General features: G+C 39.3%; 3 protein-coding genes across 10 annotated transcripts; all 3 read right to left on the reverse strand.

The window, feature by feature from the left end:
* Positions 1-1038: 1038 nt before the first annotated feature.
* Positions 1039-3334, reverse strand: LOC117615028 (cytochrome P450 CYP749A22-like). The gene is made up of 5 exons (XM_034343993.1): positions 2961-3334; positions 2636-2862; positions 2270-2502; positions 1789-2167; positions 1039-1702 (listed from the first exon to the last, which is right to left on the reverse strand). Exons 1-5 carry the CDS (start codon positions 3241-3243, stop codon positions 1274-1276), a joined length of 1551 nt encoding a protein of 516 aa, XP_034199884.1. The 5' UTR covers positions 3244-3334; the 3' UTR covers positions 1039-1273.
* Positions 3335-5618: 2284 nt separating this feature from the next.
* LOC117615029 (putative pentatricopeptide repeat-containing protein At1g68930) lies at positions 5619-10064 on the reverse strand. Of its 4 annotated transcripts, none has more exons than XM_034343995.1 (4): positions 7721-10064; positions 7139-7252; positions 6853-6976; positions 5619-5901 (listed from the first exon to the last, which is right to left on the reverse strand). In XM_034343995.1, the coding sequence occupies exon 1, from the start codon at positions 10008-10010 to the stop codon at positions 7779-7781; it is 2232 nt and encodes a 743-aa protein (XP_034199886.1). In that variant the 5' UTR covers positions 10011-10064; the 3' UTR covers positions 5619-5901; positions 6853-6976; positions 7139-7252; positions 7721-7778. The 4 variants fall into 4 exon arrangements, with proteins under 4 accessions (XP_034199886.1, XP_034199889.1, XP_034199885.1 ...); XM_034343998.1 differs by having other exon boundaries at positions 5619-6331; XM_034343994.1 differs by having other exon boundaries at positions 5619-6976.
* Positions 10065-10381: 317 nt separating this feature from the next.
* Positions 10382-14344, reverse strand: LOC117616157 (transcription factor bHLH49-like). 5 transcript variants are annotated; one of them, XM_034345385.1, is made up of 9 exons: positions 14110-14344; positions 12506-13488; positions 12186-12410; positions 12052-12117; positions 11898-11966; positions 11507-11578; positions 11215-11415; positions 10966-11053; positions 10440-10878 (listed from the first exon to the last, which is right to left on the reverse strand). In XM_034345385.1, exons 2-9 carry the CDS (start codon positions 13430-13432, stop codon positions 10841-10843), a joined length of 1686 nt encoding a protein of 561 aa, XP_034201276.1. In that variant the 5' UTR covers positions 13433-13488; positions 14110-14344; the 3' UTR covers positions 10440-10840. The 5 variants fall into 5 exon arrangements, 4 of the variants coding, with proteins under 4 accessions (XP_034201273.1, XP_034201277.1, XP_034201276.1 ...); XM_034345383.1 differs by having other exon boundaries at positions 12506-13502; XM_034345382.1 differs by having other exon boundaries at positions 10382-10878; positions 12506-14344.
* Positions 14345-14647: the final 303 nt, after the last annotated feature.

A 14647-nucleotide genomic window follows, 5' to 3' on the forward strand; every position in this document is an offset into this window, starting at 1 on the left:
CTACTTTGAAAATCTAAAAACATTCATTTTTTTAACTTTCAAACAATAAATATATAGACATTTTTCACATGTTTTCATATTTTCATTATTTTCCGTAATATTGCATTAATTGAATTGAAGAGTTTGTTGGGGCATAAAATATTAAAGTAGCCAACAAAACTTCAATTTGAAGAATTTGGTTTGCTACTACAACACATTGTAATGGAGTTTTAGTTTGAATTAGCAGAGCTTCGATGACGTTCAAGCTTTCTTTATTGTACAACTGCTGGGAAATGCATCGACTTCAATAACATCCTTTTCTTAATTAGCATTCAGAAACCACATTCCAATTTATAATCTTCATCCAAAGGATTTTAGTATTCAAATCCCAATCCTATCCCGGTATTTGGAAAACTCAATTTCAATGAACACACAGTCAATATAATTCTGGCAGTTCCAATGCTTCGTCTATTAATTTCCACTTCTGCACTACAATCTAAATCTGTGCTGTGTGTATATATAGCAATGCACACCCCTCCAACAAAGCCACAGAGAGAGAACCAACCTAGTAATTTGCACTTCGGATTATCTTATCTCACCAAGAAAAAAAGAAACCAGAAAAACACTTTGGATTGCAAACATGGGAGGAAGCAAAGGCTCTAATAGTAATAGCAATAGCCAGGTTGGAAATCAAAATGCTGGCGGGGGTAACTCGTCCAATGTAGCAGCAAGTGGTGGTGGTGGTGGTGGAGGCAATGCAGCAGGGAATATGAAAGCACCTGGAAGAGATTATGCAATCTCCAGGGAGAGCTTTGAGAGCAACCCAGCTGCCTATTTCAAGGATTTGCGCAATTAGCTAGGAATGAAGTAACTAGTTACTCACTACTACTACATGAATAAAAGAGTAGCAGTCTACTATATTGCTGCTTCTATCTGTCTTTATGAATGTCCCTATTGTGTTTTGGGATTAATTACAAATTTCATATTGTGTTTAATCTTTTTTTCTGCCATTTTTTCAAAATTCGTTTTACCATAAACTGAAAATGTTTATTACAACTGTAAGCATAAGATTTTATTCTACCCAAAAAACAAAAACAAACAGGAAAACTTTGGACTCAGCAAAATACTGCAAAACTAAAGAGAACAATTGCTTCGTAAACTTGAAAGGATAATTGACAAGTAAGCTCCTTGTCTGTCTTGTCTCAAAGTGCAACATTCATAGGCACAACATGGGTTATGTCCACTTTATGCACCAAGTACAAGAATCACGGGCAACTGATCTGATCTTCGCAGTTCAAAGTGGTTGTAGCCTTACCTGTACTCCATGTTGTGGACGAACTGTAAGAAGATGTAAGGGCGAGTGGACATAACCCGGGGAAAGGGTGAAGGTGTAACGTTGTAGAATCATCGACAAAGCAATCTTCACTTCTGTTATCGCAAAGTTTAAGCCCACACAAGTTCGAGGTCCCATTGAAAAGGGTATGAATGCGCCTACATGATTGTTGGTTGCTTTGGCAACCCCTTCCGAGAATCTCTCTGGTTTGAAAAGTTGCACATCTTGTCCCCAGATTTGAGGATCATGGTGAAGTGCTACGATTGAGACATCCAATTCAAGGTTACTAGGAACAATCAGCCTTCCTAGTCTAATTTCCCTTTCGACTCTCCTTACAATGTGAACAGCAGGGGGATATAACCTTAGAGTCTCATTGATGATCATACTCATCTGCATCAAAAAGAAAAATGGATAACCAAATCAGGATCTCGAACTTTATTGAGAACAGATTTCTGCCACCTAGACAAGTTTCTTACTGTTGTCAGTTTGCCAATGCCATCAAGATTTGGAGTTTGTTTGCCAAATAATTGTAGCACCTCCTTTCTTGCTTCCTCTTGCCAATCCGTATGGAGTGCCAGAAGAAAGACAGTCCAACAAAGCAAAGTATTAGTGGTTTCTTGTCCGGCAAAGTAAAACGTCTTGCACTCATCAATTATCTCCTGCACCAAAATCCTCTGGTTCTCATTGGTTTCATGATTAGCCTTCAAAAGCAATCCAAGAAAATCACTCCCAAAGCTGTCGTTTTCTCCAGTCATTTTCTTCTTTTCTCTTTTCTTAACCATCTCTATTATGGAGGCATGGATTCCTTTCTCAAGTTTTTCCGATTCGATCTCATCGCTGGTTTTGAAGAGCTTACTGCAACATTGAATGAAAGACTAAAAATGAGAGAACAGAAGTAACTCTCTAAAAATTTCTTATTTCTTCTCTTCAATTGGAATATTAGAAGTACTAAGTTACCTGATGACAGGAACCCTGACTTTGAGAATATTTTTGAATATTAGGAAGCCTAACTTCCTCAACATTTCAAATATGTCCTGTCCTTCTGAATAGCTGCTGCCAAATGCTGTTCTCGAAATCACTTCCGAAGTGAACAATCTGAACTCTTCAAACACCTCAATCTCTTTTCCTTCATAAACTTTCCACCTTTCTACCATCTTCTCGGCACTGGCTACCATATCTGGGATCATACTCTAGTAAAACAATAATACCATCATGTTATTAGCAGACTTTTGCCTTCAACTTATTCTTTTCATGTTTAAAGAGTTGACAGAGCTATTACTATAATACTCTTTGCAACAAAGTACCAGCAACTTAATAACTTACTTTTAAACTCTCTCCATGGAAAGCGTGGGTGGCCAGCTTTCGCAATTTTGCCCATTTTTCAGCTTTGTTTGTTACCACAAGGCCATCTCCAAATAGCTTCTTTGAAATGTTTGGGGGCTCTCTTTTCGAATAAGCTCTGCCTTTGTTATTTAGTATCTCTTTGCACAACTCAGGTTCTGTTATGACCAACTGAGCTCGAGAACCATGCCATTGAAGATAATTCTTCCCTGTAATTGCATGCAAAAATGACCAAAACTTATCTTGTTTAGAAGTTAGATTTAAATTACAATAGTTAACTAAATGGGATGTCTTGTTATTTTGTTACCATATATGTTGGTCCACGAGTGAACGTGAGGTTGAACTACAGAAAATATGTCGTGTGATAAAATGTGAGGCCTGCCCATGACTTCCTTTTTCATGTTGGAGATTTCTTTCGTATTTCCATAGATGAATCTGTAAGAAGGGCCTTTGATCCCCTGCAAAGCCATCAGCTTCTGTATGCGAATCGGAGTCCACCATAGTTTGTGAAGGATCTTGATGAAAGCTAAGACAAGGAGCAGACACAGAAAACTTGAAAGAATGATTATTAGGCCTCCCAAAGTAGTCATTTTGGGGGTATTGATTTTCTCTGCGGCTATCTCTCTCTCTTTCTCTGAATGAACCCTACCGAGTTTTTAAAGCTTTTCTTGCTCCTGATTGTTTAGAAAAAAAGTCCAGAGAAAACCAATCTGGTCATGTTGCTTCTGTTTGTTAGTTTGTCCTGCTAGTTACTACAATCCAAAGGGCAAAAATGATAGTGACTTCATGTTGAAATTTCTCCCCGGCTTCGTCACCAATGACATTAGTATTACAATATGATTTTCTTTCATGACTTTTTCCTAACTTTAACAGAGAGACTAGAGCTTCCATAAGAAAATTTTGCTTTGAAAAATAGTGATCAACCTCGGGAGCAGATCCGCTGGCCCCAATTCCCATGTCCCTTCATGTCACTAATGTTTTCATCTAGGCCACCATCAAGCTATTTGGTCGAAGATCTCTGGGCCTTCATATTCTTCTTTTGCAGGCCCAAATTGTTTGCGTTGATTCTATTTGGGCCTCGTAGTTCCTTTCCTTTTTTCCTCTTTTTTTGGATCATAACCCCTTGTTGATTGAGGTATCGGATATTTGAGCAAGAAATTATAATGTAGTTTGCAGGACTTTCGATGACGTTCAAGCTTTCTTTATTGTACAATTGTTGTTGGGAAATGCCATCCTTCTCGTAATTAGACATTCCGTCAGAAAGGAAACCACATACTTGGATTGGAAACACGATACTTCATCCAAGTATTCAAATCCCAATCCTATCACGGTAATTGGAAAACTCGAGTTCAATGAACAAACAGTCAATAGTATTCTGGCAGTTCCAATGCTTCTTCTATTCATTTCCACTTTTGACTCTCTTAATTCTTAGAACCAAACTGATGCACTACAATCTGAATCTGTGTGTATATATAGCAATGCAGCCCTCCAACTAAACCACAGAACCAAACCAACCGAGTAATTTTGCACTTTGGATTATCTTACCTGACCAAAAACAGAAACCAGAAAAGCATTTTGGATTGCAAAGATGGGAGGCAGCAAAGGGTCTAATGGTAACAGTAATAGCCAGGTGGGAAACCAAAATGCTGGTGGTGGAGCCAAGTCATCCAATGTAGGAGGAGCAAGTGGTGGTGGTGGTGGTGGTGGTGGTGGTGGTGGTGGTGGAGGTGGAGGCAATGCAGCATGGAATATGAAAGCACCTGGAAGAGATTATACAATCACCAGGGAGAGCTTTGAGAGCAACCCAGCTGCCTATTTCAAGGATTTGCGCAAATAGCTTCTACTTAGTCTCACTACTATATGAATAAAAAATGAGTAGTAGTCTATTGCTGCTTTTGTTTGTTAATCTATCTATCTATTTTACGTAATGTCCCTCCCTATCTATGTTAATCAAATTACCCTCATCTTGGATTTTACATCCAACAACCGAACAAAGAAGGCTGACATAATAGCATTCACTAGTGAGACAGCAAACAAGGCACAAGGAATTCACCCAAGAATGAAAAAAGATAAACAAGGCACAACCAAGGGAGGAATTTTAAACTTCTGCATAAGAATTGACTCTGTTGCTTTACATACAAATAATATTAAGACTTTCCTCGGCAAGTTGGCCAAAAACAAAGCAAATCCCCCTTTATTTATGCTTGGACATTTGTAATACAATGGAGAGCAGGTCTCAGCCGGCAATGATAGAAGCCTGGAACAGCCTATGTTACTTCATTATTCTATGCCTTAACCAATATTTATGACCTGGTATTGTTTCTAGCTTTTGTATTTAGTCTCCATGATCCATCCAATAATTCATTTAGTGTAAATTGGTCGAAGAAACATTCCTAAAGAAACAAACATCAAAATATTGAACTAAACTGTTAAATCATTTAATATTGCCGGCTAGAATGAGATGCATGTTGTTTTTTTAAAGTCCAATATTTTTAATCATCTCCTCAGGCCTTTATATGTCTTGAGTAGTTAGAGCCTAAACACCAATAGTGTTTGATCTTCTCTATATCCAGACCCGACCCTGTTCGAGAACTGGTTCACTTGGAACATTCTCTGCTATGGCTTCTTTTTCAATAGAAGAATTTGTTGGGGAGGGAGTTCTGAAAGTGCTGCTTCCAAAGCTGTTGGAAGAAGGCTGGGATGATGTGCCGACCTTAAAAATCATGAATACAGATGATATGGATGCATTAAGCATGACACAGCTAGAGAAGGTTGGTTATCTAGAGTCTTTTTCATCGTCTGTCATTTTTCTGCAGCATATGCTATCTAAAACCAATCTCCCACTTCCTCTGGCTCATAAATATAATTTTCTAGTTTTTTTTTTTTTTTTTTTTTCAGAAATCACTCCCTAATCTCTGAACATTATGTATGATTCTACAAAAACATGTCTTATAGTTTGGTTTGTTTTTACTTATCACAGAAAAGAATCAACATATATACATATGAATCTGCCTCTGAGTCATTTCTTTTGTGTGTACTCTAGGATGCACTGGAAATCAGGTCATACCTGCATGACCGTGCTTTGATGCAATATGGTGATAGGATCGAGTCCAGTGGGAAATGTCTGTCTGAGCTCCTTAACTTAAACCCCGGAGATCTTTCTTCCCAGTTTGGCATGAAGCGAGGCCATGTTGCCCGTTTTATGGACAGAACCAGTGCTTGTGCAGATCACCTACCAAACTCGCATCCTTCCCTTGCAACAGAAAAAATTACCTTACTTTCGAAAAATACTAGCATTCAAAGGAGTTTTCAATCTGTAAACTCTCAGAAGTTTCATAGTAAATTACCAACAAGAAATAGTTCAATCAATAGCAAATCTCTGCAACAATCACTGGCCAGTTTTAAGATTAAGGATGGATACATTTTCAAAGGGATAGTTGCTATGGAGCCAGCTGAACCTAGAGCATGTGGTTGTGTACAACCTCCTCCTGTAGTTGAAAAAGTTGCTCCATACTCTACCATCGAAAACATCTCAATTCAGAAGCTAACTCCAGAGTATAAGATGGGGATGGAGCATTTGGTGAAAACCAAAACACCTCCAATGAAGGCTTCGGAACTGTGGCAAAACAAACCAGCAGTCCTTCTCTGCATCCGACGTCCAGGGTAAATTCTTATGCACTGCATTAAAGCATGGCTTTATTTCACAGAGCCTGGTTTTGTCCATTATACTAAATGCTAAACTTTTCAGTCATGAACTCAGACAAGTAGGGGGGGTTTGTTGATCAATACTTTTTTACAGGGGTGCACTAAGTAAATACAAGACAGAGATTCACAAATTAAAATAAAGATCACATGATGAAGGTATATTGATATAGGATGACAACCTTGTCTTAAACTACAAAAGATGTAAATAAAACAAACAAAACTAGGGTACGACCTTGAAAAGCTGGCTCGACTATACTGTGAGATATAGAGTTTTCCATAAGATATCTTTAAGTCTACTTCAAAGTATGAGCATCTTTCTTGAAACTAACTAATATTTGAATTTGAAACAGGTGCATCATGTGTAGGGCTGAAGCTCACCAGCTATATGCCAAAAAACCCATTTTTGATTCACTGGGAATTCAACTATTTGCAGTTCTTCATGAACATATGGAGTCAGAGGTATAACTAACTACACTTCAATTTCTGCCTCTTACCTTCAACTTTGGATGATGTGTTATTTTGATGCTGCAGATAAAGGACTTCTGGCCTCGATACTGGGGTGGTGTTGTATTGTTTGATCGCGGAATGGAATTCTTCAAAGCACTTGGTGGAGGGAAACTGCTCAAGGAAAAATTCCTATCAGGTTTTGTTTTCAATCCTCGAGCCATAGCAAATTACAAGCGTGCAAAAGCTATGGGAATAAAACAAAACTTCAAAGGAGAAGGTGAAATTAAGGGGGGACTCTTTGTAGTTGGCAGTGGAAGGAGTGGCATTGCATACCAGTTTATTGAGAGGAACTTTGGTGATTGGGCACCTCCAGCTGAAGTCATTGAGATCTGTACTCAGTTGCAGCAGGTAACTATTATTGTTGGACTTTCTAATTCTTCCCACAGTCTGCATCAGTGATAAATCTTATATTTAACAGCTCATTTTTAACCTAATGCAGAACCGACATGAAGGTCATGAAGAGTCCAATACAAGATCACAGCAATCTGAATGACATTTAGATTAGGTTGCAATTATCAGCCCATGCCTGAGATTCTCAAACTTGCATTCTTTGTTTGATTGTGTATTTTATGGTTCAGCTATTGTTGATCAAGTTTTGGACATTAACGAATAATTTTCTGTCTTTGTGTGATTGTGTATTTTACGGTTAACCACTTCTGGTCTTTAACAACCTAAATTCTTCAAACACCTCAATCTCTTTGCCTTTATGATTTTTCCACCTCTCTAGCATTGTCTCAGCAGCTAGCTATCATTACTGGAATGATTCTGTTCTTATTAAAATTGTTGATGCATCTATTTCTAATTCTTGAATAGTTGCTTCTAAAGCACAGAGAAATTCTGAATTTGGTCACTTACCTAGTAAATATAATGGTTTTACAATCCGCTCCAACAGCTTTTGACACTGACAATCTCATCACCAGAAATCTCCACATGAACAAGTTCCATCTTTAAATAAATGGTACCGGACAGCATCTCTTACAAGTATCTCTCTCTTGGTGATCTTGGAAATGTATTTAGTGGCATTGTGGCAATCCCCGCATACTCTAAGGTTTTTAACTACTCGTATAGGAACGCCAGCAGGAAGAAATATCAATCCAAACGCAATTGCCAGCTTCTCGCTGTGGTAATTAAGCATCTTCTTCTTTTCTGATTCCTCAACATCATGAAGAACAGAACTCATATCTGGCTCATAACCCTCTTCTATCATTTTGCAATTTAGTTTCTCCAGCTTGGCATATATCTGATCTGAAAATGGACTTGACTGGTCATCTGCTGAAAAAATGTGCACTCTGCTCTTATATTTGATCCAACTGCATCCTGGTTCCTTTCTAACCCCCTTATCCCTCATTCCTCTCCTTAAATTGGCCACCTCATTCCATTTCCCTTTAGCAGCATAGATGCTTGAGAGCAAGATATAACTAGCAGGATTCTGGGGCTCTAACTCTAGAAGAGATTCAGCTGCCCATTTACCAATTTCGATATTACAATGAAGTCTACATGAGCTCAGCAAAGTGGCCCAACCAATTGCATCGGGATGGAAAGGCATCTCATTTATGAATCTTTTTGCTTCTTCTAACCTTCCAGCTCGGCTGAGAAGGTCAATGATGCAAGTGTAGTGATCCATAATTGGTGTAATTCCATGTTCTTTTACCATGGATTCAAAATACTGATGTCCTTTATCCACGAGTCCTGCTCTGCTGCAAGCTGAAAGAACCCCTATGAAAGTAACTCCGTCGGGTTTCAAACCATGGGCCAGCATCCTTTCAAACAAATCAATTGTCTCATAAGCTTTTCCAAACTGGGCATAACCTGAAACCAAGGCTGTCCAGGAGACCTCATCCCTGATGTTCATCTCATTGAACAGCCGATGGGAGTCTTCGATGCTTCCACATTTACCATATAAGGTGACAAGTGCATTTGAAACTGTAATGAAAGAAATCAAGCCTGAAGCTAGAGCTTGACCGTGGAACTGGGCACCTTCTTCTAAGCTTGCTAGGTTTGCACATGAGCTAATTACACTTCCCAGGGTAAAATCATCTGGTTCAACCCCTTTTCTCTGCATGTCACAAAAAACTCTAACAGCTTCTTCACTGTACCCATTCTGGCCATAACCCACAAGCATTGCAGTCCACGATACCACATTCTTGCAGCTCATCCTCTTGAAAACTCCTTCTGCAGCTTTTATGCTTCTACATTTGCAATACATGTCAACAAGAGCACTACCAACGAAGATGTTATCTATAAGCTCAGTCCTAATGATATAGGCATGAACTTGCTTGCCCTCTTCCAAGGCAAATAGGCCCCCGCATGCTGTCAATACGCTACCAAATGTATATTGATCCATACTTAAGCCTTCTAATATCATTTCTCTAAACTTATCAAGAGCTTTGCTGCCTGAACCGTTTTGGGTAAGTCCTGTAATCATTGTGGTCCACGAAATCGAATCTTTTTCAGGCATTTTACTGAACAAACATTCAGAATCTTCAATCAATCCACACCGTAAAAGCCCGGTGATCAATGTATTATACATAACCACATTCCTCTCCGGCATAGAATTGAAAACACGTTTTGCGTCAAGAATCAACCCTGCTTTTGAGTACATGTCAACCAAGGGACTACCAACAAACACATACGACTCGAACCCAAATTTCACTATATGCCCATGAAGCTGTCGACCCAAGTTCACGCACCGCTGACTCGAACAAAGCACAAGCATCGTGGAAAACGTTATCCGGTTCAAATTGGCGGCTCCGTCCGTTAACATCAAGCTATAAAATTTGACAGCCTCAGCAAGCAAACCACAGGACGCATGCCCCGAAATAAATGAATTCCAAGACACCCCATCTCGCCTCGGCATGCGATCGAAGATCTCTTGCATATCAGAAAGATAACCCGATTTAGAATAGACGGAGAGAATGGCGTTCCATGAGAAAAGGGTTGGGTGAGGCATTTGATCGAACACATGACGAGCATACCTTAAGTTGCCTAATCTCCCGTACGTCGTGATCATATTATTGAGAAGAAAGGTTTCCGGACTTGTAACGGTTTTGATAATGTGACAGTGGAGCTTCTTTGCTTGTGCATGGTTTCCTGCTTGGCAGCACAGTTTGAGCAAGTTACAGTAGTTGTTAGAGGACAAAGACATTAGAGGAAGAGGCCTTTTGGCGGTAATTTAGAGAAAAGAGTTTGTGCTCGGATGAATTCGAGCTTATGGTAAGCTTGAGGGAGTGTGCCTTGGTCATAGATAGATATATATTTTTCTATTTTTTCTATTTTTAACATTGTGATGTTGAAGTTAATATTCTAATCAGCTATAAATATTAGTCTTTTTTATTTTTTATTTTCCAAATACTCAAATTTTAATTTAATTCAGTATCTGTAATTACTCCAATTTTATTGCATTAAAAATATTATTTTTTTTAAATCCGTTTTTAATGTATATAGGTTAAAAAATTGTATCAAGAGGAGAAATAATAATTTTGTTATATATAAACAATACAAACAGCTTCTTAATCTAAAATGAACAAAAACATCACCAAGATTCTCATTGCAAATTTCTTGTAACTGACACTTTGCCCATCTCATCGCCAGATTATAAAAGGCAGCTTCCCTTCCCTATTTAGTAGTCTCTGTTATCTCTATACAACATTCTTCGATCCACAAAGTCACCTAAGTCAGAGAGCAAACCCACCCCTTTGAACAAAGAATTTCACCTTTCTGCCTATTTAGCATACAATGCTTTTTATAATATGAATATGTCATCTGCTGCTGCTGCTGCATTATATTTGTGAGAATCCTCTAAGCCAGAAGCCTCGCATTTAACTGGTCGAGCTCGCAGTAAACATTGCGATGGTATGTTCATCATCATTGATGACGGTTAAAAGGAACATCATGATTTTTGTTATTTCATCAAGGTAGTATTGTAAATATACGGGGCCATAAATGTGTTGCGTGGCGTAAATATGAATCGTATAATCAAAGTTCAACTTTCATTTGGCCTGGTGTCCCTGATCCTGCAGTTTCAGAAGAGAAATTAGCTCCCAAGACAGTGGAGAAATATCAGAGGAAACGCTCATACAGAAAAAACCAATGACACGCACCATCCACATCTTGGCTACCAGTGGGAGTACTGGCTCCGTAGCTCATCTGGACAACATTGTGGAGCTCATCCTCCCACACATTGGGTAGCTGTAGCCAAATATAGGATTATGAAGGTTCAGTCGTAACATTATAGAGACTCTGAAAGCTGGGCAGAAGAATGACATTCAGGTGTACATGGTGTATGGGATGTTATCCAGATTTTATATGAAAGTTTAGCAACAGAATTCTAGCTATCATTTGAAAGATACCTGAGATGGCTCCTTGAATCCTCCGGTCATTGGTGTCATTTGGGAACTCATGGCTCTCCGAAGTATATCAGAAGGGCTCCCCATTCCAGGGAGGCCAGCTTGGATAAGTCCTGATTGAGATGGATGTAGCTGAGGATATGCAATAGGCATATCCGGAGAAAACCCCAGCGTAGATGAAGGTCCAACCCGTGACTGAAGGATCTGTGTGGAAATGATGTACGAGGGTGAATCAGATGAGGCACGTATATATAATTATTCTGCATTCTCATGGAATATAGGCAAAATGACTTACATCTTTTGTAAGGAGGCCTTCAATGTTAAAATCCAGTCGTGGATTCACTGTTGCAAGCTTCATCGACAAAAACTGCAAAAAGAACAGGTCAGTGTAAGATACGATCAAGCATCCTTTACTAATCAGAAGCACATGACAGTAAAAGTTGAGTTTATGGCCTGTATAAACGTTTATTAATAATGATTCACCTATTTGCAATCTTTGTCTTAGAAGCAAGACCTTAACCAGAATAACAACTTATGAATAGCTCACAACCCAATTAACACTTTTGATGAAATCAAATATTTAATGCCCCAATCCAAGATACAGGAAAGACCCATTACACTAGATATAATAAGAACCACAACCTCAGAAGAAGAGGAACCAAAAAAACAAAAAAACACATTCATACCTCAACCTGTCGTTGCAATGATTGTACATAGTTAATGATTTCGTCCAGCATCACAGCCTTCCCAGTTACCTGCAAAAACTAGTTGATTGTCATGAATAGAACTAGGCAACTATCAGGTGAGAATTTGACGTATATTTAATTCCCATACGACAACCTTGCTGCATCCAGGTACAAGATCTTGGAGAAACTTCATCCTCTCACTGATCTTCTCCCTTCTGACCTGTTGCAAAAATCAATCAACTCCAACCCAAATGTAGTAATAATAAAAATTTCCACATAATATCTTACTCTTTCTGCAAGACTATGACTATTTGTTGCCTGGCCCCTTCGGGCTCTAACGTGAATATATTCTTCTTTTGGTGGATCAGACGCTTGAGACCCTTGTTTACTCTGTTTTCCGGTAGTCTTGTTGGTAGTTGACGCTGGGTGTTGCTCTCCCTTCTGTTGAAATTCAGAAGCATCCTGTGCTGATTCACCAGGTTGCTGTGCATGGGCCTGATCAAGTTCATTGGCCTGCCATCAAAGATAAATGACACGCATAAGGAATTTTCTGAAGACAAAAGGACAGCTTTTGCATGTGAAAGAAAACATTCAAAATGATGGTTTACCTGCCCACTCCTTTTCCTTTTCTTAGAGCCCTTAGAAGAAGGTTCTACACCTGTACCCTCCAACATAGAAGGCTCCTCTTGACCAGCACCACCGCTGAAATCCGCTTCATCCGACTCATTACCAGACCCGCCAACAGTGTGTTTCGCCTCATCGTGAGATTTCACAAGACTCTCACTTTTCTTCTCATTCTTCAGTGGGCTCCCTTCAGTAGTCCCAAGCTCAATAGGCAAGGTAACATCTCTTGAAGCATCACCCCCATTTATCTCATTCCTCTGAGATTGAGCGCAGGACACCGCTTTCGAGCCATTACCTGCTACAACTTCTTGTGTCCAGTGCATCATTCCTCCACCCCTAGAATAAAGACTCATGGATTCAGGAACACCAAAAGGGTTGAGCATATCACTAAAACTCCCACCATTGAAGCACGAGAACCTCGCAGCACGCTCAATGAAGGCAGAATCGGCTGGGAACTGAGACAAGCTCTGTGGGAGCATCCCAGGCCCATTTGGTAAGAAAATTCCCCCTTTCAACATTGAATTTGGTGGATTCCAACACATCTCAAGGGGTCTATCAATACCACTTCTCAAAGAGACAGGAATGCCTTTTCTAATTCCTATTGTGTCTGAAGTGCTTGCACTGGTCTGACCGTTGATGTCACAAAATCCCCCCAACTCCTGTGAATTGGTTGGGTGGTCCCAAAGTGTTGGGTTAAAAGAGTCCACCATTGAATCAGAGGGCCGGGAAGAAGAACCAACGAGATCCCCTTTACTAACTGCCATAGAATTTCCAGTGGAAACCAAACCCACAGACGTATTTGTGAGATTGGAGCCCCCAAATCGCCAGTCTGGAGCCATACCAGGTGAATAATTCATAGGATCCTCATTCCTATTCTCTAATTCAAATTTGTCTTGGTCACCCATATCCATCTTTTCTCTTACAACCAAAACCTCCAAAGTTGATCGCCCCTATTAAAACCTAGAACCTGAATTTGAATCTCTATATTCAAACCAGGATCAACCAGGAGAAGAAAAAAGAAAAGCAGGGTAACTACGGGAAGTAGAATTCAGCTCAAATAGGACACTTCAAACACACAAAAGTATGAAACTTTAAAACTTGCAATTGAAGAAACCTCAAACTGCTCTGAAAAACTTTACCTCAGAAGCTCCAGAAAGCCAAAAAGAGAAGAAATCATGTACCGTGTGAAGCAAAGTACACAAAGAAAACAGCTTTGAAGAAGTGAACAAGAAAGATCCACTTTAATTAATGAGCACAAGAAGGCTAAAACAGTGAAAGAAAACCCATGTACCTAAAAAAAACTGTACGAAATATCACACCAATTTAGCAGCTACCATTTCCAAAGACCACTGAACTTTGAAGTACCAAATTTCATAAAGGAAGCCCTCCCCAAGGCAGAAAACTAAAAAAGACAGTTCAAAGAAGAGCTGGTAAAAAGCCTAGGAGAGCAGTCAATTAAAACAAAGGCCATTGATTTCAGCATAATAAATACACCCCCATTCAAACCCTAGTCAGAGTAGCAGAACCCCAGCTCTGAAACACAGACAGATAGAGAAAGACCAAACTAAAAGCGGTAAGAGAAAGATACCCATTTCAGATTCTGTGCAACTTTTGGTATTCTGCCCTCCATTCAAGCTTTTTACTGAAACAATCTTTTTATTGAATTTGGGTGGCTTTGTTCGAACCCCTTCCTGTTTTTTTTAGCTCAGCAGCTCTGCTACACTCACTGTCACAAACCCAAAAAAAGAGAGAGAGAAACTTGTTTATAAAAACAAAGGCTTTAATGTTGTGGAGAGAGAAACAAAGAAGATGGGTTCCTTCAATGTTAGAGAGAGTGAAAAAGAAGAGTAATGGCAAAGGTTCTTGCTTTTTATACCCACGCTTACATCAAAAAGAGAGCTCTTGATGATTAACCACCGCCACTGCCACTGTAAAATATTAAAAAGACTCCTCCCCGCCCAAAGCTTTGATTTACTTACTTTTAAAATATCTGTTTATTTTATTTTCAATCAAGTTGCATAATTGTATTGTTTAAGCAGATGTTTATTCCAGTTGAGCTAGCAACTGACACTGCCAACTCTTGCTTGGGAGTTTTCTTTTATCTTATTGCATTGTCCTCCATTGCA

This window comes from Prunus dulcis, chromosome 1 (genome assembly GCF_902201215.1).
Source record: "Prunus dulcis chromosome 1, ALMONDv2, whole genome shotgun sequence".
NCBI classification, from domain to species: domain Eukaryota; kingdom Viridiplantae; phylum Streptophyta; class Magnoliopsida; order Rosales; family Rosaceae; genus Prunus; species Prunus dulcis.